Source organism: Lonchura striata, chromosome 3, assembly GCF_050655825.1.
Source record: "Lonchura striata isolate lonStrDom1 chromosome 3, ASM5065582v1, whole genome shotgun sequence".
In the NCBI taxonomy this organism is placed as follows: Eukaryota; Metazoa; Chordata; class Aves; order Passeriformes; family Estrildidae; genus Lonchura; species Lonchura striata.
This window is the reverse complement of record NC_140705.1, coordinates 78,789,802-78,815,982: the sequence shown is the minus strand read 5'-3', so window position 1 is coordinate 78,815,982 and position 26,181 is coordinate 78,789,802. Positions and strand designations below refer to the sequence as shown.

Below are 26,181 nucleotides of genomic sequence, written 5' to 3'. Positions count from 1 at the left end.
GCATAATGCTTCAGGAAACTGCAACATTTTGTACTGGTTAAAAATCGTATTCCTCAGTGTCACTTTAACTTAATTAATTGTAATGTTTCCATGTGATCCTCAGTGGTGTTGGTTTTTTTTTTTTTTTTTTTTTTTTTTTTTTTTTTTTAATGATAAATGAATGTATTTTTCCAAAGGTTGTGGCCTTTATCAGTACTGGTGGTTACCAGACTTTTTGCTTCCTGCCCTGCTGCTTCAAATGTCATTGAAATTTGATTTCTGTCCCCTCTTCTATTTTTGTTTGCAGGCCTTTGAAAATCTAGAAATATTATCTTGATTTTCATGACTGAACTGGAGTTGTAGATACATTGCCATCACTTTTACTTAGTTAAAAAAAAAATCCTGCTGTCACCTAGAAGTGCAAATTAAAGAAATTATGTATTCTTTCTTTTCAGCTTCTGGTTGAAATGCACCCTTTTGTAACATATAGTAGTTACTCTCTGGAAACATTCTTGGTTTGTTGAGTTTTTTTGGTGCATTTCAGAGCTGTCAAGGTGTTTTGCTTTGGTTGTTGTTATTACCATACTGCTCTTAAAGCTTTCCCAATATTTGTGATTTATGCATGCTGGATACAGTCTTTCTTATTTTCCAAGAAGCATTTTTCTCATTAAAATTGAGGCTGGGAACCTGTAAATAGAGTATGAAAATTACGCTCTTCTAGTTTTCCTATAAGGAATTTGGCTTAGGCTGCTATTGGCAAATAGTAGCTGCATTTGTCACATTTCTAGCTTTCACTTTTTGTGTGTAAGCCTAATTAAGATTTGGATGGTTCTCACTGGCTGTGGGGGAGAAAACCTGCGTATCTTGGTAGCAAAGAAGAAATTAGTCTTGATTAATGTTTCTCAACACTAGTTGCAAGAGTATTTAGGAACCAACAATTCTGTCTAATAACCAACACTATAATCTGATTTAGGTTTGCCAGCACTGCATTTTAGAGATTGGGAGGTTTAATTAGTCTATGGTTTGTTCATGACAGTAAATAACACACAAACATTGCAAATGCTGTGTCAGTAATCTGTAAAAGTCATAACTGATTTTAATACTACAGTGTTGCTACTGCAGATCATGCATGTCTGCTGTTGTCTGGATTAGGAAGATAGATCCTAGCATGTTAAAGCTAATGTAGCTGCTTTAGTGCAGACCCTGAATATTTAGTACATTGTTTTACCATAAGGCTTGCGCTGGTAACTGATTCCGTGTTGTAATTGATGCTGATTTGAGGTCTGAGTTGAGGTATAGGATTTGCACACAAACCCTAAACAGAATATGCTGGATTTTTGAAACTTGCTTTGCAACCTGTACCTTTCTCTCTCTAAGCAGACCAGCCAGCTTTGGTAAGATCATCTCACCAGCTGCTAATGAGACTGCATTTGTTGTTATGAATGAGAGCATGATTGCTTACTTTGTGATATGATTTCAAGTGCTGCATGTTTTGTGATGTCTGCTGTGCTTCTTATCAAAGAGAATCTTACTAAATTGCCCAGCAGAAATAGTTGAATGTTAAGTTAGTCATACTGGATGCTGCTGTATAGGTACGTATGTAATTCAGGTGTGAGGCTGGAGGGTAGTTTAGATACTTCAGGCACTCATGGCCTGTCATCAGATATAGGAAGAAACAAGCAAGGTAGAATTACAAAATCATTTAGATTGAAAAAGACCTTTAAGAATGAGTCTGACTGTACAGTAACATATTCAAGTCCACCAATAAACCATGTCTTGTAAGGGCCACATCTACAGATCTTTCAAATGCCTCCAGCAACAGTGACCAAAATAATCTAACGTTCTTTAAAGATCACTTAATATGGCTTGGTGGAGAGGTTTGATCATTAAGTTCTTTGAAGAGGTTGCTTACTTATAAACAGAAGGAAAATAGTGCTTTCACTGATCTTTCCTAATGAGGTAACTTGTCCTAGTTTAAAGCTGCCTTGGAGACCTAACGTGAGTGCTTGCAGGATCTGTTCTGCCAGCCTCTGCAAGAGCATCAGCACCCCACTCTGTGCCTTGCCAGGCCAGTGAGATCACTGAAAAAATAAATGGCTCCATAAGCACTGGAACTAATGACTTCTGTTTTATGTGGTTTAGTCTCTTGTGGTTGATTTGTCTTTGGCAAGATCAGAGGGGTGTTTCTCTGCCTGAAGTGTTTTTTGCAGTAGAGCTGTTTGCAACCAGTCTCAGAAATAAAGCTCTTCTGGTGTCCAGAAAAATGTAAACTTGAATTCCACTTTCCCAGCTCTGTGCTTACAAGATCTGTTTCTCCTACTCATCCACCTATTTTCACAAAATCTGTAGGAACAATTGTAAGACTTTTTTTTAAACAGTGGGGGTTGGTTACATCAGATTGTGAAGATATAGTAGAAGTATGATGTCCCAAGGCAAGGAAACCAGACTAAAAGTATTGGTGATTTTGTGTGGTTGTCACTATGACCAGATTGTAGGGCACTTCCAAGACTCCAGGTGGTGCTGCGGTGCCACCTGGGTCATTTTTATTGGGCAACCAGTTGAGGTTATCTGCAGAAGTTGGTGGACTTGCTGTCTTCTCAAAGTTGAAGTAGTAGAGTGAGAAGAGTAAAGTGAAAAAAGTATTTCATGCACTGTTTCTGTGGCTTTGTAGAGAACATAACTGTTCTGCATGCTAAGGTATTTATTTCTGTTTATAGCTGTAGGGCAAAAAAAAGAACAGTATTTGTGTTTTGTTTTTGTTTTGTTAGCCTTACTGCTTTTCTACTAGCTGTCAATATTCTGACATATTTCTTGCTGCAGTAACTCAGACTCATTTCACTAGAGTATGAGTAGCTTTCCTTGTCTGTCCCTAAAATAGTAGCAAGTAAAATATAATTTGTGATTTGAATGAAATGGAAGTTATTGGATACTGATGCTATCTTGCACTGATTTAGATTGACTGTTTCATTGCCTCAGTGTCTTTTACTAAAGTCTAGAGTTACTGAGAGTTCTGTAGAGTTGTTATTTGCACACCTGCTTCAGAAATGAGGGAATAGAGGCAAACCATTTATTTTCTTTCTTTTAAAATGGTGTGTGTTCTTCTCTCTGATATGTATTAAAGCAAGAGAATTCTATGTATGGCACCACTGGGGAATGATAATATTTGTTTATGATCTTAATATTAATAATATGCTTGATGTTAAAATCTGTGAATATTTCCAGATCTCCTATGTTAGATAAAAGTTTTGTGAAGGGTGGGAGAGTGATTTTTGAAGTTGACTTTGTGGTATGAGGGATTTAGGGGGTGGAGGATGGAAGGGAAGACCTGCTGTTGTCCTTGATTAGGTTGAATGTCTTGTGTTACGTTTGTATGTTTGAATTTTGTTTGTTTCATGCACCTCTTAGTTTGGGCTTGCTGCAAGGTTTTTTGAGAGAGATGCATATATCTGTATGTTTACATTGTGTTCTTCTAGTGACGTTGCCTATACCATCCTCTTTATGCGTTGCCTATTATTTATTTGACTGGAAACTTATCCTTAGGGATATGAAAAAAATTGGGGTAAGTATACATGGATGTGACAGTAAAATACAGAAGGTTGACTGTGGTTGGGATTAATGGATAAATTAGCTTTTTAAACAGATATTGCAAGTAAAATGTTTTTATCTTGAATGTAATGGTTTATCTTGTTCTCTGCAGGAAAGAGTGCCAATCAGATGCTACTTCCAAGATCTCTGAATCTGACCCTGAGGAATTATCAGATGAAGCAAGTGCTGACACTTTCTATGGCGCTTCTCCCCCTAGTACACCCCGCCAGATGAAGCGTATGTCAACAAAGCACCAGAAAAATAATGTCAGCAGACCAGCTGGCCGCTCCACTTTGAAAGGTAAGTGTGGTGTCTTGGTTTTTTTCCAAAAATGCCTCTTGTTACCTGGTGGAGGGGTTATACAGAAGGTGGAGCTGGATACTGAAGATATAGGAGGCAGCTGTTGTGAACTGCAACAGGAGAAGGCTCTTAGGTATTAGAAGAAAAATTTTGCTATTAAGAGTGCTTCAACAATGAAGTTTACCAGAGGGATTGTTGGTTTGTGGAATCTCTATCTTTGGAGATTTCTAAAACATGTTAAGATCATAAGCAAGCTAAACTAGTTTTGGAATAAACCCAATTTTGAGAAGAAAGCTGGAAAACATTAGTTTCAGAAGTGTTTTCTAATCACTTTTTTCTGCGATTCTGTGATCTGTAGTAATGGTGTAGTTGCTTTTCTGCTCAGTTTTCATGTTCTGAAGCACTTCACAGGCTATTTATTGCAAAATACAATTTTTAGTGATGATTCTTTACTCTTTGATGTCAGTGAAGCACTTAAAGTGTAGGTAGTTCTGCTTGCTTCTGATGCTTCAGTATAAGGATACTTGATGTATGTTTTTTTCCTAATGTTGCCAAGTAATGGTACCAAATAATAAAACCTTTTAGCTTAAAGTGATTTTTTTGTTGTTGCTGAAATTGCATGGGTGCAAAAAAGCCATTTAAGATTGTATGTTCAATGTTTTCATGCAGAATACAACTAGGTTTTTGTGGGTTTGTTTTGTTGTTTGTTTCGTATATTTTAGACAAGTAACAATGTCAGACAATTATTTGCCAGAGTTATGGCAGCTTGACTATTGCCAGTTAATGCTTTGGAAGCAATTTTTAAAATTGCTTCACATGAAACACGGAAATATTAGAGTGTATAGCAAGGGTAACATTTTTAAGGTAAAACTTAGGAAAGAAAAAGGTGCATTGTTTGGGGTGAATAAGGGAATATAGTAAATTGTTTGGTTGATAAGGACTGTGGAATGCAGTTCATAATAAAAGAAGGGCCAATACAAGCATTTTCCAAAGCTTTTGCTTCCCTTTCACTTTGTGCAAACTCCAAATAACGTCACTAAAGACAGCATTCACCAAATACCTCTTCCTTATATGAAAATACAGAAGAATCCTGTTACTATTGCCAGTTAACTGTAGGCATTAGAATTATTAAGCCTCTTTAACTTGGCTAAAAGGCACATTTAAAAGCCAGTAAAATTCTTCTGTTGCAACATTAACTCTATTTTAACCCTGTATATAGTGGCGATGTTAACTTTTCTTGCTTTTGGTGATTTTTTGTTGTTGTTTTTTCATTATGTGCTTTAAAAATAATTTGGTTCTAAATGGAGACATTGTGATACTAAAGAAATATAATGTATTTTTTTCATTGTTAGCCTTTGCTTCTGAGCACATGTGGAGGATTGATACCTTTATGAGAAACAAGGTGTTGTTGTTTATCCCTGCTTATAGATTTTGAGTTTTTGGAGTAGGGCCTTTCTATTTGTGAGGGGAATGGTTCTTACTTCTGGTATGATAATATTATTTTCTTTGTTATCATGAGTAGCTTAAAATATATTTGAGTTGTTTTTTTCTGATTAATTGGATATTGTTGTATAAAGTATCTTTTTCTGGAAAGTTCATGTTTTTTTAACTTTGCCTATGTCTGCCATCTCAGAACAGTTATTTTGTACTGTGAAGAGGAAAAAAAAAAAGCCACCCCAAAACCTTGTGGAGTAGTTCGTTGACCTTGAATGTTTATGCCTCTGCTCTTACTGAGCTTGAATGGTTCAGTAACAGAAGTCTATCAGAGGTTGGTTGGATGTAACAAATCATTATAAAATTAAATTTATAATTACTTTTTAGATGTTTACAAATAAGATTTAAGGTATCTTTCAGTTATTTAGATAACGGAAAGATTATTTAGATCTTCAGTTATTTAGATAACTGAAAGAATTTTGGGAATTAGGAGCTTGGCTTACTTGTGCTTCTGGTACTTGGTTGTTTAATTTCTGTCACACCATGTTCGTTGGCATACTCAAGATGAGAATTTTCTGAGGTCCTCTCTGCAAAAAAAGGTAAAGCAAGATAAAAAGAAAAAATCCTTTGGTTTAAGTAACTTCTTCCACTTTAGGTGGTGGGTTATGTTTTAGGTAACCACTGCCACTTTGGCAATGGTAACTTCTAATAATAAGACTACATTTTACCTCTATCCATGCTTATTTTGTTTTATTGATATTAAACATTTTTATGCTCAACCTTAGAAAAGTGGTTGGAAACTGAATTGAAATATGCTTGTTCTTGTTGTTGCAGTCACATTCTTTTTTATTTGCTTACAGAAAAGATGAGTGTGCCATCTCAGACTTTGCATAAAGACAATGGGAAGACCATCGAGAATGTGGAAGAGCACAGCTATAAGCAAGGAAAAAAGATCAGAGATGCCCTAAGGACAACAGAACGAGATCACAAGAAAAATGTGCAGTGCTCATTTATGTTAGACTCAGTTGGTGGATCTCTGCCAAAAAAACCAATTCCAGATGTTGATCTCAATAAGCCTTACCTCAGCCTTGTCTGTAGCCATGCTAAGCTTCCAGTCTCTGTGCCCATGCCAATACCCAGAACTACACGCCAGACTTCTAGGACTGATTGCCCGGCAGACCGGTTAAAATTCTTTGAAACCCTCCGGCTTTTGTTAAAACTTACCTCAGTCTCAAAGAAAAAGGACAGGGAACAAAGAGGACAGGAAAACACCTCTTCTGTCTGGTTGAACAGATCCAATGAGCTGATCTGGCTGGAGCTGCAAGCTTGGCATGCTGGCCGGAGCATTAATGACCAAGACCTCTATCTCTATGCAGCCCGTCAAGCTATCCCCGATATCATCAATGAAATCCTCACCTTCAAAGTGGACTATGGAAACTTCTCCACTGTAAAAAATGGAGCCAGTCTCAATGGTACTTCAGGAGAAGGAGTTTGCAAATCAACACATGGAACTAGTGCTTTGGGTTACTCAAATTACCATGAACACCTCCATCGCCAGCGGGTCTCATTTGAGCAGGTAAAGCGAATAATGGAGCTGCTGGAGTACATAGAAGCACTTTATCCATCTCTGCAGGCTCTTCAAAAGGACTACGAAAAGTATGCTGCAAAGGACTTCCAAGACAGGGTGCAGGCACTCTGTCTATGGTTAAATATTACAAAAGACTTAAACCAGAAACTAAGGATTATGGGAACTGTATTGGGCATCAAAAATCTTTCTGACATTGGCTGGCCAGTGTTTGAAATTCCTTCTCCTCGACTGCCTAAGGACAATGATCCAGATGATGAAGACATTGATAGGGAAACAGAAGTAAAGGAATCCTCAGGAACATGCACAGAGGAGAGTGATGGGGAAGAGCAAATCTCTGAGGAGAATGTTGATGAACTTAGACAAGCCATCAAGAACAATTTTACTAATAAGCCAAACTTTGACTTTCAGGACCATTTTTCAAGGAGGCTTGATAGGCTTGAATCTGAGGATGACTCTGCTTCCTGGGTTATTCCAGAGTGCAGTGCTGAGGGAAGCTGCAGCCAACACTGTTTGACCTCTATTTACAGGCCGTTTGTTGATAAAGCACTGAAGCAAATGGGGTTGAGGAAACTAATTTTAAGACTGCACAAGCTAATGCATGGTTCATTGCAAAGGGCTCGTATGGCGTTGGTAAGGAGTGATCACCAGCTGGAGGTAGGTTACTTGTATAAATGGATAACAGGAGCACCTCCTTGCTGTGTTGTTCCTAAGTGAAAATGTAGGATTGGGATCTTACGAACATTTTGGTTACTTCTTGTTTTTTGAAAAACAGTGTATATTATTATTAGGAGCCCGGTTCTCCTTCCATGGAAATGAATCTGTTGTTTGACTGCATTTGTGTAAAGCCCAAGCTAGTTCTCTGTTCTTGATTGTAATTGAAATGACATTTTTGTGATAACATCTTTGTTCATTATATTTTCTAATGTCTAAATCAAAAAGTCAGAAAAATAATTGTGGAAAATGAGGCCCAACAGTTGAATTGTGAGAAAAATTAGCTATGGAGGTGATAATATTTCTTGTCTTCAAGACTGGATGTTTTTCTGCAAGACATTCTTTATAAAGATGCCACTGTTGGGTTTTTTTTTGGTGGTTTTTCTCATCTACACAAATGAAGTACTGTGGTGGCACATTATGCTTGAGGAGAGATGGGATAAATGAATGGACTTAACCTTGAAATCTATGAAAACAAATCATGTTAGTGTGTTGCATTCTTTAGCCAGCTTTTAGCTTATTGTTTTTCTTTGGGTCATTTTATATTCTTAATTAAGAATTGAGTGAGTTAATAAAACCAATGTAGGAATTAAGCAGTAAGTGAAGGACTGTAGCTTCATATTGTAAGATGTGGCCACTAATTCTTTCAAGGCAGAGTATTGTTTCTTAATTTAAACTGCTATCTAACTTTGTAGGCATTTTTATGCTAGGAAAAATTAGTGGTAAGGATTACTTGTTCTCCTTGGTAATGTGGCACTGAGAATTCTGGACAAAGGTATCTCTTAGCCAACATGGCCATTCTAATATGGATACCATATATGGTCTTTAAAATATTGCAGATCTCTTAATGTTGACAATCACGTTTGCACAAGGAATAAGAATTGTTGATTTCTCTTAGAGGTTATTTTTTTAGGATGAATAAATTTATAAATATAAAGCTATTTGATTTTGAAAGTTTTTATTTGTACTGTTACTAGTGTAGATATTACTGTAGAAATGAAGCTATTAGTTGAATTTTTATTTATTCTCTAATTGGTTTCAGCTTGTGTTTTAGAAAACTTTCATTAGAAATGTGCGAACATTTCCTTAGAGTCAAGTGCCTAAGCAAAACTTGCAGGTATGTTGTTAGAGTAACCAAAGCACCCCCAAACCATGTACACTTAGAAAGTTCAGCTTAATATATAGGTTGAAATAAAATTAAAAAAAAATCAAATTGAACAAGACATAGTATGGGGATATTGAAAATGGACTTTGAATCTGTTTTTGGAACTGCTAAATACTTCAAAAGCTTTTTTTTGTTTTTAAAACAAATTAATGAAACATTAAGTAGCAGGAGTTTTTGCTGCAGCTTCACAGAATTAAACTTCCTGGTAATGTATATTGGATGACTTGTATAAGATGTAAGGTTAATATTTTCTCCCTTCTCTACCCTTGTAACTACTTTGAATATTCATTTTCAGTAATTATTACCTTTTCTGTGGAATAGTATTCTCTTTTAAGAAACGGTTGTTAGTAAAGGTGAATGTTATAAACTGTAGACTTTATTCCTGCACCAACATTTAAAGGATGTTACCAGAAAAAAAACCACAAACAACTCTTTGTCAGAATTGTTGTACTTAGTGCAGCAAAAGATGACTTTATACTAAAATGGAAGAGATGGGTTTTAATTGCTTGGCCTTTGCACCTGACAATACTTTGAATATAGTGTCTTTTTTTTTTTTAGTGCAATTCAGTTTGGTATTTGTATGCAGACAAAGTTGTTAGTATTCTGTTAATCTTTATTGTTTTTGTTACTTTACACTATGTTTATGTGTATACTTCTAAGTCTCTGGATATACTTTTGTTTCCATTGTTGCTTAAATGGTGTCTAAAACACATCTAAAATGTGCTTTCTTGATTCTTCCACTGTATACATTTTAATGCTCATTTCATCCTAAATATGTGTAAATCTTTATACAAATTCCTGGTCTTAAAGTTTTCTAAAACATGTTTGATTCCTTTGTAGGCTCTGATACTTTAACAGGGCTCTAGGCATTATAGAGTCCATTCTGTATAGAAGTTGTACAGTTTCATTCTTTGAGAAGATGGATAATATTTCTAACTTTAGAATATGAAATCGGACATTCTTTTAATAGAACTTATTTAAGCTTGTGTACTCTGTTTATTCAACTGACTGGAATTTTGAGTGTGTTTTTTTATATGCTCTCAATAAATGGCTTAGAGTTTTTCTTGAGGTTTTTATAAGAAAGATTTGAAACATTTCAGATTGGGCCTGCAGAAGATTAAGATTAGTCAGATTGATCAGTAGTAGTTTAGATGTCTGGTACTAAGCCCTAATGTAATTTACTGTTGTCCTCGATAATAGTAACCTTGATATCCTTGATGCTAGAAAAAAATAGAACAAATTTATTCAATTTGGCTGTGTAATTCTTGTTCATAGTTCATGTTCTTGTTCTTAATTCTAATTTTTTAATATTTTTATAAGACCTGAATTTCCCCAAACTATATTTGCATCACCATGAGGATTTTATTTCTTAAGTTTGTTTTGTTGTACTGTGGAAGTGTAGTATTTTCATGATCTGTTTGTTAATGAAAACTTCTTGTAAAAAGCTCTAATGCTATTTTGGTACTATATGTTCTTTTTAAAGAGTGTAAAAATAAGACATTAACATTCTATCTATGAAGATATGCTTGTAAATATGTGTTAATTTTCTGCTGGATTATGAGCTTAAAAGGTTTTTTAAACTTTTTAGGCAGTAGTTCTATCATTATCTTACTGTAATTACTGTAATTACTGGTAATGTTTTTCCTCCCTTTTGTAGTGATGTTATTTAAATTTGGCTGAAGAAAAACCTAGAAAATGCTTGACTGAAGAAAAACCTAGAAAATACTAGTTGTGTTTATATATGGATGAAGGATATTCAGATGTCATAGTTAGTAGCTGAGAAATGAGAATAAGAATAAAACAAATTTAATCTGAAACAAATCTTATCCTTAAATGATGACTAATGTGTTGCTGTCTTTAGCAACTACACATTCTGCAGTCCAACTTTTCTTTCTAAATTAAACTCCAGAGTACTTCCATGTACACAAGTACATTTCTTAGAATGTTATTACAAGGTATATAACTTAGATTTCTAGAATGTTTATTTCACAGAGTCTCAATTATTTTCTCTAATTAGAAAAGTAATTTTATTTAAATTGAATATTAATTTAAATGAAAAATAAATATATTATTAAAAAACAAACAAAAATCCCTAAAACAACAAATCAGCTTGATGTCTATATTTCATCTTCCTTTTTTTAACAGTTTAAATTTAAAAGCTAGCGAAATTCAAAAGTCAATTTTTCAGTACTTTGGTTTAGTTTAGCTAGTGACATTTTTTTTTAATATTGTGTTCATTTACAATGTGGAGTTTTATGTTAATATATGCATTATGTATTTGAAAGAGAATGAGGTTATGTACCTGATATAGCTTAGTTTACACTTGTTTCTCTGGATAATGCCATAATAGAAACATAAAGTAAGTGGTTTTGCTCATTCCAAAGGATCCATAGTTGTTTTTCCTGAGACTGATGATCCTTAAAAAAAAGTTAGCATTAAAAATCTCCCAATGATATAAACTTGAAAATTGAGCAATTGACTTGCCAGCTAATAGACTATTACATTTTAAAAACATACTTCTGTGCATGCTATTTTAAACAAATCCAAAATTCTAAAGACTCGTAAGGTTCCTTTTCATGATACCTATTTTTTGTTACAGTTTTCAGAATTTCCAGATCCCATGTTGTGTTCCGATTATGTGCAGTTACTAAATTTCCCACCTTGTTGCGAGCAAAAATGCAGTGCTGTATCATGGGAGGAGTTGAAATCCATGGATTTACCATCTTTTGAACCAGCATTCTTGGTTCTCTGCCGGGTCCTCCTCAATGTTATCCATGAATGTCTCAAGCTGAGGCTGGAACAAAGACCTGCTGGGGAACCATCTCTTTTGAGTATTAAACAGGTTTGCTTCAATTTCTTTTTTAGTATGTATTTCCTGTTTGAAATATTTTGTCATTTCATTATGATATGGTTCAGTTTAAAGAGGATTAGTGTAAGAAACTACAATATATAATTATGCAATAAGTTTTGTAAATAGTATTGTATTTCATATGGAGATCTACTTTTTGCATAATACATAACAGTCATGTATAGCTCTCTTATTTAGGCTTCCATATCAAAACTGGTGATTAAAAATATTATTTGCCAACAAAAGTAGACAGTATTGGTTCCATTTGCATTATAAGCTATATAATATTCTCTAGTACATCTTCCTCTGGGTTTCTTAGGCAATGTAAGTAGTTTTAAGGGTCTGTATTTCTCTTTTTTCTTTGATTGATTTTTTCTCTTGTGAATGTAAGACATCTACTAACATGCAGGAGTTGCATAGTGGAAGTTAATTGAGAAGAAAAATGAAATAAAAAAAAATCTTCCCCAGCCTGTTGTATTATTTTCTGTGGACAGTGACCCAAGACTGTCAGTCTTGTCACTATTTGAGAGTATGGTATAAGGATTTATTTTCTGGAGGCTGTCAAGTGCAATGAAGGCTGTTTAGATCAATGCTAGGATCTACTAAATTCATCTGATGTCCCTGCATCCTGGCAAGCATACCCAAATCGGGGTTTTATCAGATGATCTCTAGGAATAAACATGTAAATAAGCTCTTGGACTAATTATGATCACAAGATTCTGGTTATTTGCTGATCCTCAATCCATTGCTGTTACTCTGTGGTCCCAAATAAATTTTCTGCTCTTCCTTCCTGCCCTATGCTCTCCCTTGTTCTCCCCATTGATTGAAGCCTGCACTTTCAACCTTAACAGTCACAGAGTAATCCACTGCATAGCATGCTCTGTTATTAAGCACAGTATACCCTTCAGAGACGGGGGTGATTTTGTTTTTTAACCCCCTTAACATTTTGTGTGCTCCTTCTAGACTCTTAACTTAAGTAAAAATAACACTTTATTCCTGGAAAACAATGTGTTTGTACCAGACTGTTGTGGTGGTGGATACTGGCTTTACTAATGACATTGAAAAAATTAATTCAACTCAGCAAATGTTTTCTGTCGCACTCAATATTTCTGAGCAGGCAAAGGAGCTGTGGAGGATGTTTCACAAATAGATCTGTTAGTTACCTGAAGAATAGTAATTCCTAAAATTTTCAGCAAGCTGAAGAGTCCAGGAGTCTCTGTTATTCTGCATGTTATCAGAGTATTACAGAATTACAGAGAAGACTGGATTAGAGATATTCTGGTCCAACCTTCTGAAAGCTGGATCCTACAATTAGATTGATCCCCAAATTAGGTTGTTTTATTATCAGAGCATTGCCAGCAGGTTGAGGGAGGTGATCCTGCCTCTCTACTGAAGTCCTAGTGAGATGCATCAGCACTGCTGTCTCCAGTTCAGAGCTCCTCAGCACAAGAGAGATGTGGAACTCCTGGACTGGGTCCAGTGGAGGACAAAGGTGATTAGGGGCTTGGAACATCTCTCCTGTTAGGGAAAGGCTGGAGGAGTTTGGCCTGTTCAGCCATGAGAAGAGACAGCTGAGAGAGGACCTCATCAATGTCCTGCATTACACTCTGTAGCCCTCAGAAGCTGACCATCTGAAATACGATCAGCTCACGTATCTTCAGTCATGCTGCTCTCCTGGCCACTGGGCAGGGATGCAGAACTTGTACACAGCTCAAGACAGCTGAGCCATCTAAACTGCAGACATAAGGTTTTTCAATTCTTTCAAGGTATTATTCAGGAAGGAGAGCTGGTGCTGCCGCACAGCCTTCTGGAAGTGGCACTGCTTAATTTCCTTCTGTAAGATGGTCTTACCATCTTGATTGTTCTTTGTATGCAAGTAGCACAGCAAAGTCAATTTTTTGTAGTGATTGACCTAGAGAATATTATTTGAGGCACTGAGACCTTTGTGTCTCTTGCTTTTTGGTACCATTTGAAATATATAGCAGTACTTTGTGAATGTATCAGGTATAGTAGTCTTGTTACTCAACTTTTTCAAGGTGACATTAAATTTTTGTATTACTACCAAGTCAATTGTATTAAAAAATTAATACTACTTTCAATAAAATGTATATACACAAAAAGAAAACTAACACAGATTACAGGCCTCTTACAATGTGCCTTTTCTTCTGTCCTTTCTTGCTACCTTCCTCCTTTTTGTCCATGTTTCACTTTCAGTACTAGCTTTTGTAATCCTGAAAATCCTGTGTTATTGGAGAGAGCTGTTCTCTTTTAATGGCAGTTTAGTACCTGAACAGTTCAAGATGGTTCACAAATTCAGCATTCATGTTGAGAGGTGGATGTGTGTGTATGTGTATGTGCATGTGCATTATTTCTGTTTCGTTGTTATTTTTGGTATTGTTTGTCTTGCCCCACCGGCTTTGAGAAAATAATTTATTGTATAAACTACTTAAACAAAAAGCAACCCATCAAACCAATAATAGTGATAATATTTTCAGTTTAAGCTGTGTATTCTTTCATGTGCTCATTATGCACCAAAAGTTTGGCCACTGCCTCTTGAATTTCAGTTTCAGAAGTTGACACTAAGATTAGCTCTTGTTTTACAAAAATCACCATTGTTTTTTGTAAATCCTGTATTCTGTTACTCAGTAGCATACCCCTGTAGAAAAGTATTATTTAAATAAACTCAATTTTAATGAAGCTTTTCAAGTTTATTTCAGAATGGATGTGCATTGAGGGTAAAAAATAACCTCATAGCTTAACAGAAAGTACACTGTATGTAATTGATTGAAGAAGGACATTAATTTTAAAGTATATTACATGTTAGGGATATAAAAGTGTCCATTTGGATTTCCATGTTATAAAAAATTACCTTTTTTTACCTCTTTTCACCTAACTTGGTAAATTTCAAACTGTAGAGTTCAGACTATTATCCTTGTTTCCTCTGCACATCAAGGAGCACAGTATAAGGTGTTCTGGCCTGTAATGGTTTCCAGAGACTCTTGTCATACTAATAGCATTCTTGTTCTGCTTTTGTGCTATTATAATTTCTCATACATTGAGTCCACTATGTTGATATATTTGCCAGGAAGGCCATTGTAGAAGATTTTAAAAAGCATATTAATCAGCCAGCAATTCCATTCCCTCTGACCTTCAGAAAAAAATCAGGGATTGTCAAAACTGAAGACTGATGATGATGATCTCAGAATACACACTTAGCACTTGAAGGGCTTCTGAAAGAAAGGCATTAGCATGTTAATGTAGGTTTGAAATGATCATTGCTCCTTGTGTGCTCCTGTACCTGTGGTTGTGCATGTCTCTTGAAATAAAGCCTAAGCTTTCAAGGAGAGGTCACAGCTCCTCTGAAGGCGCCCCCTTCTGCAGTTGAAAAGAGAACTTTCCTCATGTTAGCTTTGCCCAGGGAAGCAGCAAAAACCCATTAATTGTTTTCAGTCTGATATGGATTTTGGAATTCAGGGCACCTGCCCAGGAGATTGACAGTGAATTCACTGTAGTAAAACATTTCTCTAAGCATATGCTAAACACATTGCATATTTTGCCTGACTTGCTTCCATTGAAAGTGGTGATTTTGTGACTGTGAGGCCTTTTGCCCCTTTCTAAACTAATTATCCGGTAAGCTGCTTGCTGTGGTATTGTGCAGGGAGTAAGTCTGAAACATCTGCCTGCATCTCCATTTACATTGATGTGGCAAATAATGGGAGTGCAATAATCCTGGAAAACTAGTCACACCTTTCTTGCAGATGTGTAGAGCAGCTGTATTTGTTTCAAAAAGCTGTAGAAATTATTTAGTGGCAAACTAACATATTGAGACAAACCGGGCTGACAAGGGGTGAATTTGAGAGTAATGTCTAGACTGATGGAGTTTTGGGGTTTTTCCTTGCAGCTAGTGAGAGAGTGTAAAGAAGTTCTGAAGGGTGGACTCTTAATGAAGCAATATTACCAGTTCATGTTACGGGAAGTGTTAGATGACTTACAAAAGATTGATTGCAACATTGATTCTTTTGAAGAGGATTTGCATAAAATGTTAATGGTAAGCTTCAAAAAGGAGCGTTCAAGTAAGTGCATTGATCTGAATACTGCTAATGGAAATCTGTTATGCCTTTTAGGGATGGTTGCAATTTTTTTTTTTACTATTTCGATACAATTTTATTGTTGTAATGGACTTGTAAAGGTAACACAGAAACTGGTGCTGTTTTAGCAATACTGAGTTTTTTCCTGTGGTACAGTACACTTGGAAATTGCCTGTATTTACAAAAAATAATTCATATATAGAACTTTAAATTCCATAAGTTTGAACTAAGCTTTTAATAACCTTTTTAATATTGAATCAAATATAATTTTTGACTAACATTAATTAATTATTAATTGATACAATGTCTTAGTTTTAATGTGTATTTATTGTTGCAATTAGTTAAAACAGTTTTTTTAAGAAAAACACTTGACCTCTGAAAGTTGAGGGTTGGAACTAGATGATCCCTAAGGTCCCTTTCAACCCAGAAAATTCCATGATTCTATGATCTTGGCATTTTTACAGTGTAGTCTGAAAATATCTGAAACCAATAGAAAGTACCTTAACCATTTTTGAGGAGGAATGTTATGGATTATTGAACTGAAACGAAAGGTAATGTTTTGCATTCAGTATAATCCTGAAGGGCAGATGGTTAAAGAAAAATTTAATTTAGTGGGATTTTTTTATATTTTAATGTTTGTATTTTAATATATTTTGTATTTTATTATTTATATTAAAACAATAGTAATTAAATAAAGGTGAGAGATAAGACTTGATATAAAGGAACACCAAGTGTAATGTAGAATCTCAGAAACCTTTTCATGTTACTTATCCATATCTGGGAGAATATGTTCAGATAAGACCTTTTGACAGTTAATAGAACATTTAGAAACTGTTTTTCAGCAGTTCAGCATTAAAAACTCTGGCTATTGTGATTATTCATTACTACAATGGTAAATAGCAGCACAACAAGCAAGGTGGTCAATATTTTCAGGAAGGTATTGTGAAGACATAGAATTTAATACTTGGTGAACCATAAATTGCACTTTCTGTGTGAAACCATGGACCTCATTTTCAGTTGGAGCAAATGAAAATTATTGTAAAGTACCTTCTAAAAATTCTATAATACTGAATTTGTCTGTTGATTTGAGAAATTCTAGTCTTTAACACCTTGTGTAACAATTTCTGTTTAAATTATGTTTCATTGTTCAGGTTTACTTTGATTATATGCGAAGCTGGATCCAAATGCTGCAGCAGTTACCTCAAGCATCTCATAGTTTAAAAAATCTGTTAGAGGAAGAATGGAATTTCACCAAAGAAATAACTCCTTATATAAGAGGAGGTGAAGCTCAAGCTGGAAAGCTATTTTGGTAGGTTTTATTTAATTCCTTTGCTTATGGTGTTGTTTTATACCAGAAGGGTATTCAAGTCAGCAGTTGTTTGGGATTCCCAGATGGGGCTTCTTGAGATGTCACTAAGCAGCTGTTAGTTTTTGTGAATGTTTGGATTATTGTAGTGGCTGTATGCGTAGAACACAGTAGGTGCAGGTGGCTTCTGTGGGCCCCAAAATGCTGCTTGTTTCTGTACATGGACTTGGAAACAGCTGTCTTGCACTAAGAAGGAAGAAGTTGAGATGCCGTGCTATCTCAATAAGACTCTGAAGTTCCACCCTTTCTGTTGCTACAGTGATATTGCAGGAATGCTGCTGAAGTCTACAGGAATATTTTTAGATTCTGGACTACAAGAAAGTTGTGATGAATTTTGGGCCAGTGCTGATGACAGTACTGCATCAGATGAAATCAGGTATTAAAAAATTCTTTTTGAAATCAGGTATTCCTTAAAAAATTCCTTAATACTAACGAAACACTTATATATGTTTCTCTGCCTCTGACAGATACATAATATATTTTATTACTTAGGATGCAAACTTGGTAAATACAGACTGTATCTCTGTATTTCTGTGTGCATTTCGTTGGTTTTTTTTTTTTTTTTGTTTGTTTGTTTTTTTTTAAAGCCTAGTATCCTCTGTAGGTCAGGCTATGAGAGGTTTTTATGTAATGATATTTGAATTAGATTTTTGTATTCTTACAAAAAATGTGCCTACACAAATTCAATTTATTTGTCAGCTGCTTGCAAATATTTATGTTCTTCTTACTAACATATATGTCAATAATTATTTTCAATGGCTGTGTAAGTGTAATATGATTTATTAAAACATTGTCATTTCATTTCTACCAATGTTTCAGGAGGTCTGTTATAGAGACCAGCCGAGCACTGAAAGAGCTGTTCCATGAAGCTAGAGAAAGGGCCTCCAAAGCTCTTGGTTTTGCTAAAATGCTGAGGAAGGTAAGTTAACAGAGTCTCCTCTTACTTATATGCTTTAAAGAAATTTAGTCTGAAAGCATATTCCTTTGTTTTGTTATTATTTGTAGGACCTTGAAATAGCAGCAGAATTTGCATTGTCTGCCCCTGTGCGAGATCTTCTGAATGCTCTGAAAACAAAAGAGTATGTGAAGGTAAATTCACATAAGTAATAAAGTTTTAAGGCATGAAAGTGAACTGAGTATGCTAAGCAAAATCTCCAATATTGGCATGCTTTAATGTTTTAATGGAACATATTTCAGCATTTAAAATTGTGTGTATTTAATATTGAATTGTGGTAGTCAAATTCTGTACTTGTGCTTGTATGAGTGGGAGTGCTAGTCTGTTTTGGGAAATCAGTGCCTTAATTCCTTTTTTCCAAAGATCCTCTTTGTGACTGAGGAGAAACCTTTCTGTTTAATAATGCTTAGCAGTGAAACAAATGTTTGCAAATCTATAAGGTAAATGTATACATGTCTGAGTAGATAATCTCAGACTGTAGACCTGTGTTTAGCTTTTATAAAGCAACAGTATTATAGTGGAGGTCTGCTTTAGCAAGTTTCCTAGAGAGAATTAAGAACCTGAGAAATGCAGGGACTCTGTTCTGTTCGAGCGTAATTGTTGCTAGGAAACTGTTACCCTGCAAAAGTAAGTTAAGCTCTTGGTGCTCTATATTTACTGTAATGTAGAGTCCCATATTAGTGTTTTTTTCAAAATTCCTTAAAAATTTAGCGTCAACAGTTCAATTGTATTTGGATTTGCTGTTCTTTTTTGTCCTTCCATGCATTTAATATATACTTTGCAGTTGTGAAATAATGCACTAACTTTCATTACATGATTCCTGTTAGATTTATGTACATGTTTGCTAAATACAGAACTTTGTTGAAGGGGACACAAATTCACAGGAGAGAAGTTCATAAAGGATTGTAAATACATGGACAAAACAACTGGCTCAGCAGGGCACTGGTCTGTGAATTGTTTGAGTTGAAAAATAGCCAGGGAAATCAGTATATGTTTATTTAAAAAAAATATTGTCTCCCAGGTATGTAGTCTTGGCTGCTTAAGGACACCATATTAGTTTCAGTAGACCTTTTAAAGATTGTATCTTTTTCTTACATACATTTCTGGAAGAAAAAATTGTGTCTTGAGTTTGACACATCTGTTATACATGGGTTAAATGACACACATTTTGATAATGAACACTTTATATTCTGGCCCTCTAATATCATGTAGGGAGCTTAAATTTTTAACAGCCTTTTCAGGCAGATGCTCATTAGTTTTGGGGATTTAATTTAGCTTTTAGTAACAACCATCTAGTATTTTGTGTTTGCATACAGCTTATAGACCTTGTAGTTATAAAGTATGTCTGCCTAATGGTAGAAGTGCTGAGTGCAGTATTTTGTCTTAGCTTGATAACATTGCACTCAGAAAAGAGAGAATTTAACTCCACTGTGAGTTGTCAGGTTAAAATAGTGGTTATTTTACAGTCTGCTTCAGATGCCTGACTTGATTGTAGTATTGCTACCAATGTGACAGATATAATTGGAAGTAGTTTTTAAGTAGTAGCAGTGGTATTTTGTTAAAAGAGAATGCTCTAACTGGACTTATTCTGGCTTTTATGAAAGTAGAAGAATAATTTAATAATAATTTAATAACTTTTTTAGGCAGATTTTTTACTCTTTGTTTTTTATAGTCATTGAGAAGAAAAATTCTCAAGGAATTTTTCTTTAATACTCCACTCTTTGTTGACTAATTTACTTTTTAAAATATGTGTATATATATTATATACTCATGTATGCATACATATATAGTATATATGTTGAAACTGGACTTCTTTTATAACAAAATTCCTTTAGAAGAATATGTAGAAGGATTACCTTGAAGTGCATAGAAAGAAGTCACTGAAAATGGTGATCCAGTGGATTTCTAAAGAACTCATTTATAATGCATTTTGACTTCCAATGCAAAAATAGCTGAAGGTATTGTTTTACTGTATATTGTACAGCCCATTATTATGGAGATTCTTCCTGTTGCTTAAATGATACTACCTATTTTATCTTTATTTGACATACTGACAGTGATATTCACTCATTCAGTGTACTTCTTTTCTGCAGGTGCAAATTCCCGGACTCGAGAGTTTACAAGTATTTGTACCAGGCAGTATTGCAGGGGAAAAGGCTGTGATTCTGCAGCTCCTCAATGCAGCTGCTGGGAAGGATTGCTCCAAGGATTCAGATGAGCTTACATATGAGGCCTACTTGCTAATGACCAAGCACAGTGACAAAGACCATGAATTAGATGACAGCTGGAGTGCGTGGGAGGGCCAGCCAGTCAAAATAGTGCCACAGGTAGAAACTGTTGATACGCTGCGCACCATGCAGGTGGGTGTGCTCTTATTCCCCCACTGTTACCTCTACACTTCTATGAATGCTTATCCTACCAGATTAACTGGAGTGATTCAAGTGAAGCTTGTGTCCTATTATAGGTAATAAAAAGTGAAATTCAGGAATAAGATTGATCTTCATTGTGTTAAATGCAAATATTAAATGGATTGTAGCATTTCCTGGCAGGATCAGTCTCCACAAATGTGCCTTTTTCAGAGTTGTGCTTGTATAATAGTATTAAAAAAAAGAGGTACTTTTAATATTTAGTTGGGTGTTCAGAAGTGTGGTAAGACTTGAAAACAGGACATTTCTTTAAGAAATCATCAGTCTTCAAGAACATGTGATGGTTCTGTGCTTTCCACACACTGAGGCATGAAACCAGTTACTCTTGATCTTGGATGAATTGTGACATTTAATGTTAAATTTCTCTGGAAGTTACTAGATGTTCAACAGTTCTGCAGGAAGAAATGTTTCCAGTCATACTTTCCTTCTTCCCAAGCCAACTGGGTTTCCCTGCCAGCAGTTCTGCAGCACTCTGACAGCTGAGCCAGCTCCACCCCCTTGTGTTCTCATATCCTTAGTGTTAAGCTGTGTGAATTTTCCTTTTGGTATGTCATGTAGTTCCTTGGATCCCTACCGTAAATGGGCTCTACTGTCCACAAAGAGAGTGACTTTCCACGTCACTGTGCCTGACCTTTGGCATGGAGAGGGTTCTAGCAATTAGAGGCAGTTGAAAAAGTCACTTCTCTACATACTGCTGCTTTTAACTTGCAAATGTGTTTTTTCTTGTTTGCCTGTTGTTCCAATTGACAATAACAAAACAGCCTTTGATTAAGTGCTTAGAAGTTCTTCGGACTTCTATCAAAGTTAGTAGTTCATTCAGAAAATGAAAACAGCAGTAGATGAAAATTGGTTTGCAAATGGTTTCTTCCATATGTAAGTGTACATAAAACACTAGGTTTGTGTGTTTATATGTCTATAACACTTACTAGGTTTTTTTTTAATCCAGGATTGAAAGGGTAGGAAATAAAAAGTCCTTCAGAAATATTCTGTCTTAAAAAATGCATTTTGATTGCAAACTAGAGAAAATGTAAGGTGTCAGTTAAATACTCATCAACACTTAAAGAAGTTGAGCATGAAATTATTCTTTGGGGAGAAGGTATTGAAAATCAGGATGAAGTAGGTCTTCCTTTATGAGTAACTTGTTGCAGATGGATTGTCTGTAGTTTGAAATCAGCAAAGCTTAGTATGGCAGCACCATCTGTGACTATATGCTTTTATAGACTTGTACAATATCAGAACTCTGGTTTCCAAAACATATAATATATTGATAATTTTCAAATTTTGAGCAAATACTGTGTGTTAAATCTGTGTTTTTCCCTATTCAATAGCGGGCTTTTGTCCTGAAGTATGCTTTGTTTCTTTGATAAAACCTCTTTGTTTATGTGATGTTTGTTATTTCCATCTGCTTTGAGAAAATAGAATTATTTTTTGCTTAGTTGTTGCTTTTTTTCTGTGTAGCTAGTCTGAAGATAATTTAATGCAGTGTTTCCCATATTTTCCAGAAATGAATAGGGCCATATTCCCCATGACAACTTTCTGTGGCATTTACCCTAGTGGAAATCTGCCACTAGATGGGAGTTTTAGATGCCAGCATCAAGCTTTTCTGTGTGAATTTAGATTTTAATGAATAGTGACTAGAGGTCTTTCATATATTGGAATTTAAAAAATAACTGATTGGAAACTGGTGATATTGGATATATTTTTACAGAGATTATTTTCTTTTACAAGAAGTAAGTGGTGTCTTGTATTCTAGGTTGATAACCTCCTCCTTGTAGTCATTCAGTCTGCCCACCTTCTGAGTCAGAGAAAAGCTTTCCAGCAGTCTATTGAAGGGCTCATATCTCTGCACCAGGAACAGACATCCAGCCAACCAATCATTGCCAAAGCTCTACAGCAGCTAAAGGTAAGCAGGTTTGGAGATTATTTATCAAAACTGATGGTGCTTTGCTCATTGGTAAGTAAAAAAGTGGAAGAAGATTTGATTGCAAAGCTCATGGCATATTCTGCAATTTTAAGTTATGTGGCCGTCCTCTATGGACTTTACTTTCAGTACAATTTTCACTCTGTTTTTGCAAATGACTTGTGAGTGTATTTTTGAGCTATATTGGTGTAATAATTTCTGCATTGGGTAATTGGGAAATGAGTCCATAATGCAGATGAAATACCATAGCAACAGAGTGAATACCTCTTTGGGTGACAGCAATATTCAATTGAAAGAAAGTGTATGATTTTCTAAAACCAAGTTCTATCAAAATCAGTGATCTGCAACAAGCAGCTTTTCTTCCTGTATTTGAAAATGCAAAGGTGGGTAGTCTATCTGTCTGTTTTCTCTTGGATTTGGTGTGGGTTTTTAAATCTTTCTTTGCTGATTTTGTGTGTGTGGTGTGGGGGTTTTTGTTTGTTTGTTTTACTTTTGTTTGATGAGTGTTTTCTTTGGTGAGTTTGGTTTGTTTTTTTCTTTGTGAACCTTTAAGTGGCTGTATCAAATCCCTGCATTCAACAGAGGCTGTGTCCAGACACCAAGGTGAAAATAGAACCAAAAGCTTGGCCATGCTATAGATAGTAGAATTAATTTTCTCCTTTCTTGTCTGTCTGGTTTTGGTTGGATGTTTTTGTTTGTTTTGTGGTTTTTTTGTTGGTTCCTCACTCACCCTTTTGCTGTCTTTGTTTTTAAAGTTAATCACATGCAAGCAAACTTTATTATAATACTTGAGTTAATTACAGGACTTGCTTAATGCAACTGCTGGAAAATGTTTGTTTTTCAAGACTGAATGAATTTTTGTGGCATTATTGTACCTTTTCATTAAAATACTGTAATTGTTAGATTCGTATTTGCCTTATATTCTACAGTTGACAAGACTAAGTAATATTTTCTACCCCCCCACCCTTTTTCTTGTTACTCAGAATGATGCATTACAGCTATGCAATAAGATAAGCAGTGCCATTGATAGAGTTGATCACATGTTCACATCTGAGTTTGATGCTGAAGTTGATGAATCTGAATCTGCCACTTTGCAGCAATACTACCGGGAAGCCATGATTCAGGGTTATAATTTTGGGTTTGAGGTAAGGAAACAAAAACCAATTGAAATTTCTGGTTTTGCATTGGTGCAAATAAGGTAACTAATAACTGTGGAAATACAAAGAATTTGTGGAACTGTTGAATTATTTAGGTTGGAAAGGACCTTTAGCATAATCAATCCCAACTGTTAACTCTGTTAACTGTTAACCACCAGGTCCACCACTGAACCATGTCTACATTTACACATCTTTTAAGTAACTTCAGGGATGGGGACTCAACCACTTCCTGTGGCCTGTTCTAATGCCTGACCACTCTACCAGTGAAGAACGTGTTCCTAATATGCAATCTAAACCTCCTCTGGCTCAATTTAAGGCTGTTTTCTCTTGTCCTAACACTTTTTACTTGGGAGAAGAGACTGACCCCCACCTCACTATAACTTCCTTTCAGATAGTTGTAGAAAACAATAAGGTTGCACCTGAGCTTCCTTTTCTCCAGGCTAAACAACCCCAGCTCTCTGAGCCACTCCTCCAAGACTTGAACTCCAGTTTTGTTGAGCTTCCCTGGACTTGCTCCAATACCCAATATCTTTCTTGTAGTGAAAGGCCCAACACAGTGTTTGAGGTGCAACCTCAGCAGTTCCCAGTGCCATTACTGCCCCAGTCCTGCTAGCCACACTGTTGCTGATAGAAACCAGGATGCCACTGGCCTTCTTGGCCCCCTGGGCACAGTCTGGATCATGTCCAGCCAGTTGTCAGCCAGCACCCTCAAGTCTTTTTACCCCAGGCAACTTTCCAGCCACTCTTCCCCCAGCTTGTAGTGCTACATGGGATTGTTGTGACCTAAGTGCAGGACCTGGCATTTGGCCATGTTGAACCTCACACCATTGCCTTTGGTCCAGCAATCCAGCCTGTCTGCAAAGCCTTCCTGTCCTCCAGCAGATCAACATGCCCACTCAGCTTGGTGTTGCTTGTAAATTGACTGAGGGTGCCCTTGATCCCCTGCTCCGGATCATTGATAAAGAAATAAAACAGGGCTGGCCCCAAAACTGAGTCCTGGGGAAACCCCAAAAGTGACCAGCTGCCAACAGGGTGTAGCATCACTCCTTAGGCCTGGCCAGTTTTTTACACAGCAAACAGTGAACCTCTGTCCAGACCATGAGCAGCCAGCTTCTGCAGAAGAATACTGTGGAAAACGATGTCAAAAGCTTTACTAAAATACAGGTCGATGACATCCACAACCTTTCCCTGATCTGCTAAGTGGCTGACCGTCTCATATAATGAGGTCAGGTCAGTCAAGTGCTTTTCACAAACCCATGCTGGCTGGGCCTAATCTCCTGGTTGTCCTGTAGATCCATAACCTTCAGACTGACAGGTTTGTTGTTTTCTGGATCCTCTTTGCAGTCCTTCTTGTAGATGGGCCTCACATTTGGTAATTTGTAGTGAACTGTGACTTCCCAATTTCAGCAGAATGTCATAAAAATGTGTTGCCTCAGAAATTTTACTTGAGAATAATTGAAAAGCAACAAATGAATCTGATAAATCTGTTAAATTAGCAATGTCTGGAAATCTGAAAAGCTTTTAAGAACTTCATGATTTCAGGTATAGTCTTGTAAGCTCTACTGCTTGGCAGCATTTTATGATTATTAATATTAATGTCTATATTGAAATCATTAAGGTTGGAAAAGACCTCCAAAATCAAATCCAAACTTCAACTGAGTGCCACCATGCTCACTAAACCATATCACAAAGGCCATATTTACTTATTTTTATAATACTTCTAAGGATGGTCACTCCAGGATCCTGTGGTTTAACTTACCTTCTCACCATTTTTCAGCCCAGAATAGCATAATACTGTAACATGAGACATTCCTTCAGAGTTTGTGATGGTTCTTTGATGCAGTACAAGCTTTTGAGTGCTTGCATTAGAGTGCAGACATTCAAAATGTTATGTTCAGATGTTTTAGATGTTTTGCTATTTGATTCCTCTGGGCTATGTAAAATTTTTTAGAGATTGTGTCATATCCTAATGTACTTTTAGGATACTCCTATAAGAAATAGCTGGTATTTGTTTGAGTTTTAAATGCACATAGATAACTTTTTTATCCCCTAATGTTATTGAAATATAACTAAAAATAAACACTACTTTGCAGTTCAATCTCTGGTTACAGAGCCGAGTGTTTTATGTAGGATGTTTCTTCAATGATGTGTATACTGTCAAACATCAGCACATGCCTGATGCACACAGAAAAATGCAGTGTGGCTCAGTACTGCCTCTCAGTGTATCGTATTTTATATCATTTTCTTGATGAAATTTTTGTGTATAAGTAGGCAACTGCTTAAATAAAATAATTTTGTGAAAATTATTAAATAATTTTGTGAAAAAAATAATAGGATGTGACTGTTACCGTACTGTAGAGTTTTGTTAGCTTGCAAATAACTTCAGTGCATATTGTTCTTCTTATTAATATGTGAAAAGTAATCTTTAGTTTCTTTCAGTACCATAAAGAAGTTGTTCGTCTGATGTCTGGAGAATTCAGGCAGAAAATTGGAGACAAATATATCAACTTTGCCAGAAAATGGATGAATTATGTGCTAACAAAATGTGAGAGTGGCCGAGGCACTCGACCCAGGTAACAGCCAACTTGTTACTGCCATGGTAGTTTTTGGTAGAGGTGAAGGGTTGGGCTCAAAAAATTGGAGTAAATAAAGTGATGT

The 26,181-nt window shown here is 35.8% G+C and overlaps 1 protein-coding gene across 4 annotated transcripts in view; it reads left to right on the top strand.

Moving 5' to 3' along the window:
* The window catches only part of MAP3K4 (mitogen-activated protein kinase kinase kinase 4), a 62,546-nt gene that overhangs the window by 9,565 nt on the left and 26,800 nt on the right, over positions 1 to 26,181 (top strand). For all 4 annotated transcript variants that reach the window (XM_021544132.2, XM_085576851.1, XM_085576849.1 and 1 more), the window contains exons 2-13: positions 3,677 to 3,864; positions 6,159 to 7,540; positions 11,362 to 11,604; positions 15,512 to 15,658; positions 16,850 to 17,007; positions 17,324 to 17,440; positions 17,884 to 17,983; positions 18,070 to 18,153; positions 20,113 to 20,379; positions 22,199 to 22,348; positions 23,350 to 23,511; positions 25,963 to 26,096. In XM_021544132.2, the coding sequence (XP_021399807.1) occupies positions 3,677 to 3,864; positions 6,159 to 7,540; positions 11,362 to 11,604; positions 15,512 to 15,658; positions 16,850 to 17,007; positions 17,324 to 17,440; positions 17,884 to 17,983; positions 18,070 to 18,153; positions 20,113 to 20,379; positions 22,199 to 22,348; positions 23,350 to 23,511; positions 25,963 to 26,096 (3,132 nt within the window). The remainder of the gene's footprint in view (positions 1 to 3,676; positions 3,865 to 6,158; positions 7,541 to 11,361; positions 11,605 to 15,511; positions 15,659 to 16,849; positions 17,008 to 17,323; positions 17,441 to 17,883; positions 17,984 to 18,069; positions 18,154 to 20,112; positions 20,380 to 22,198; positions 22,349 to 23,349; positions 23,512 to 25,962; positions 26,097 to 26,181) is intronic.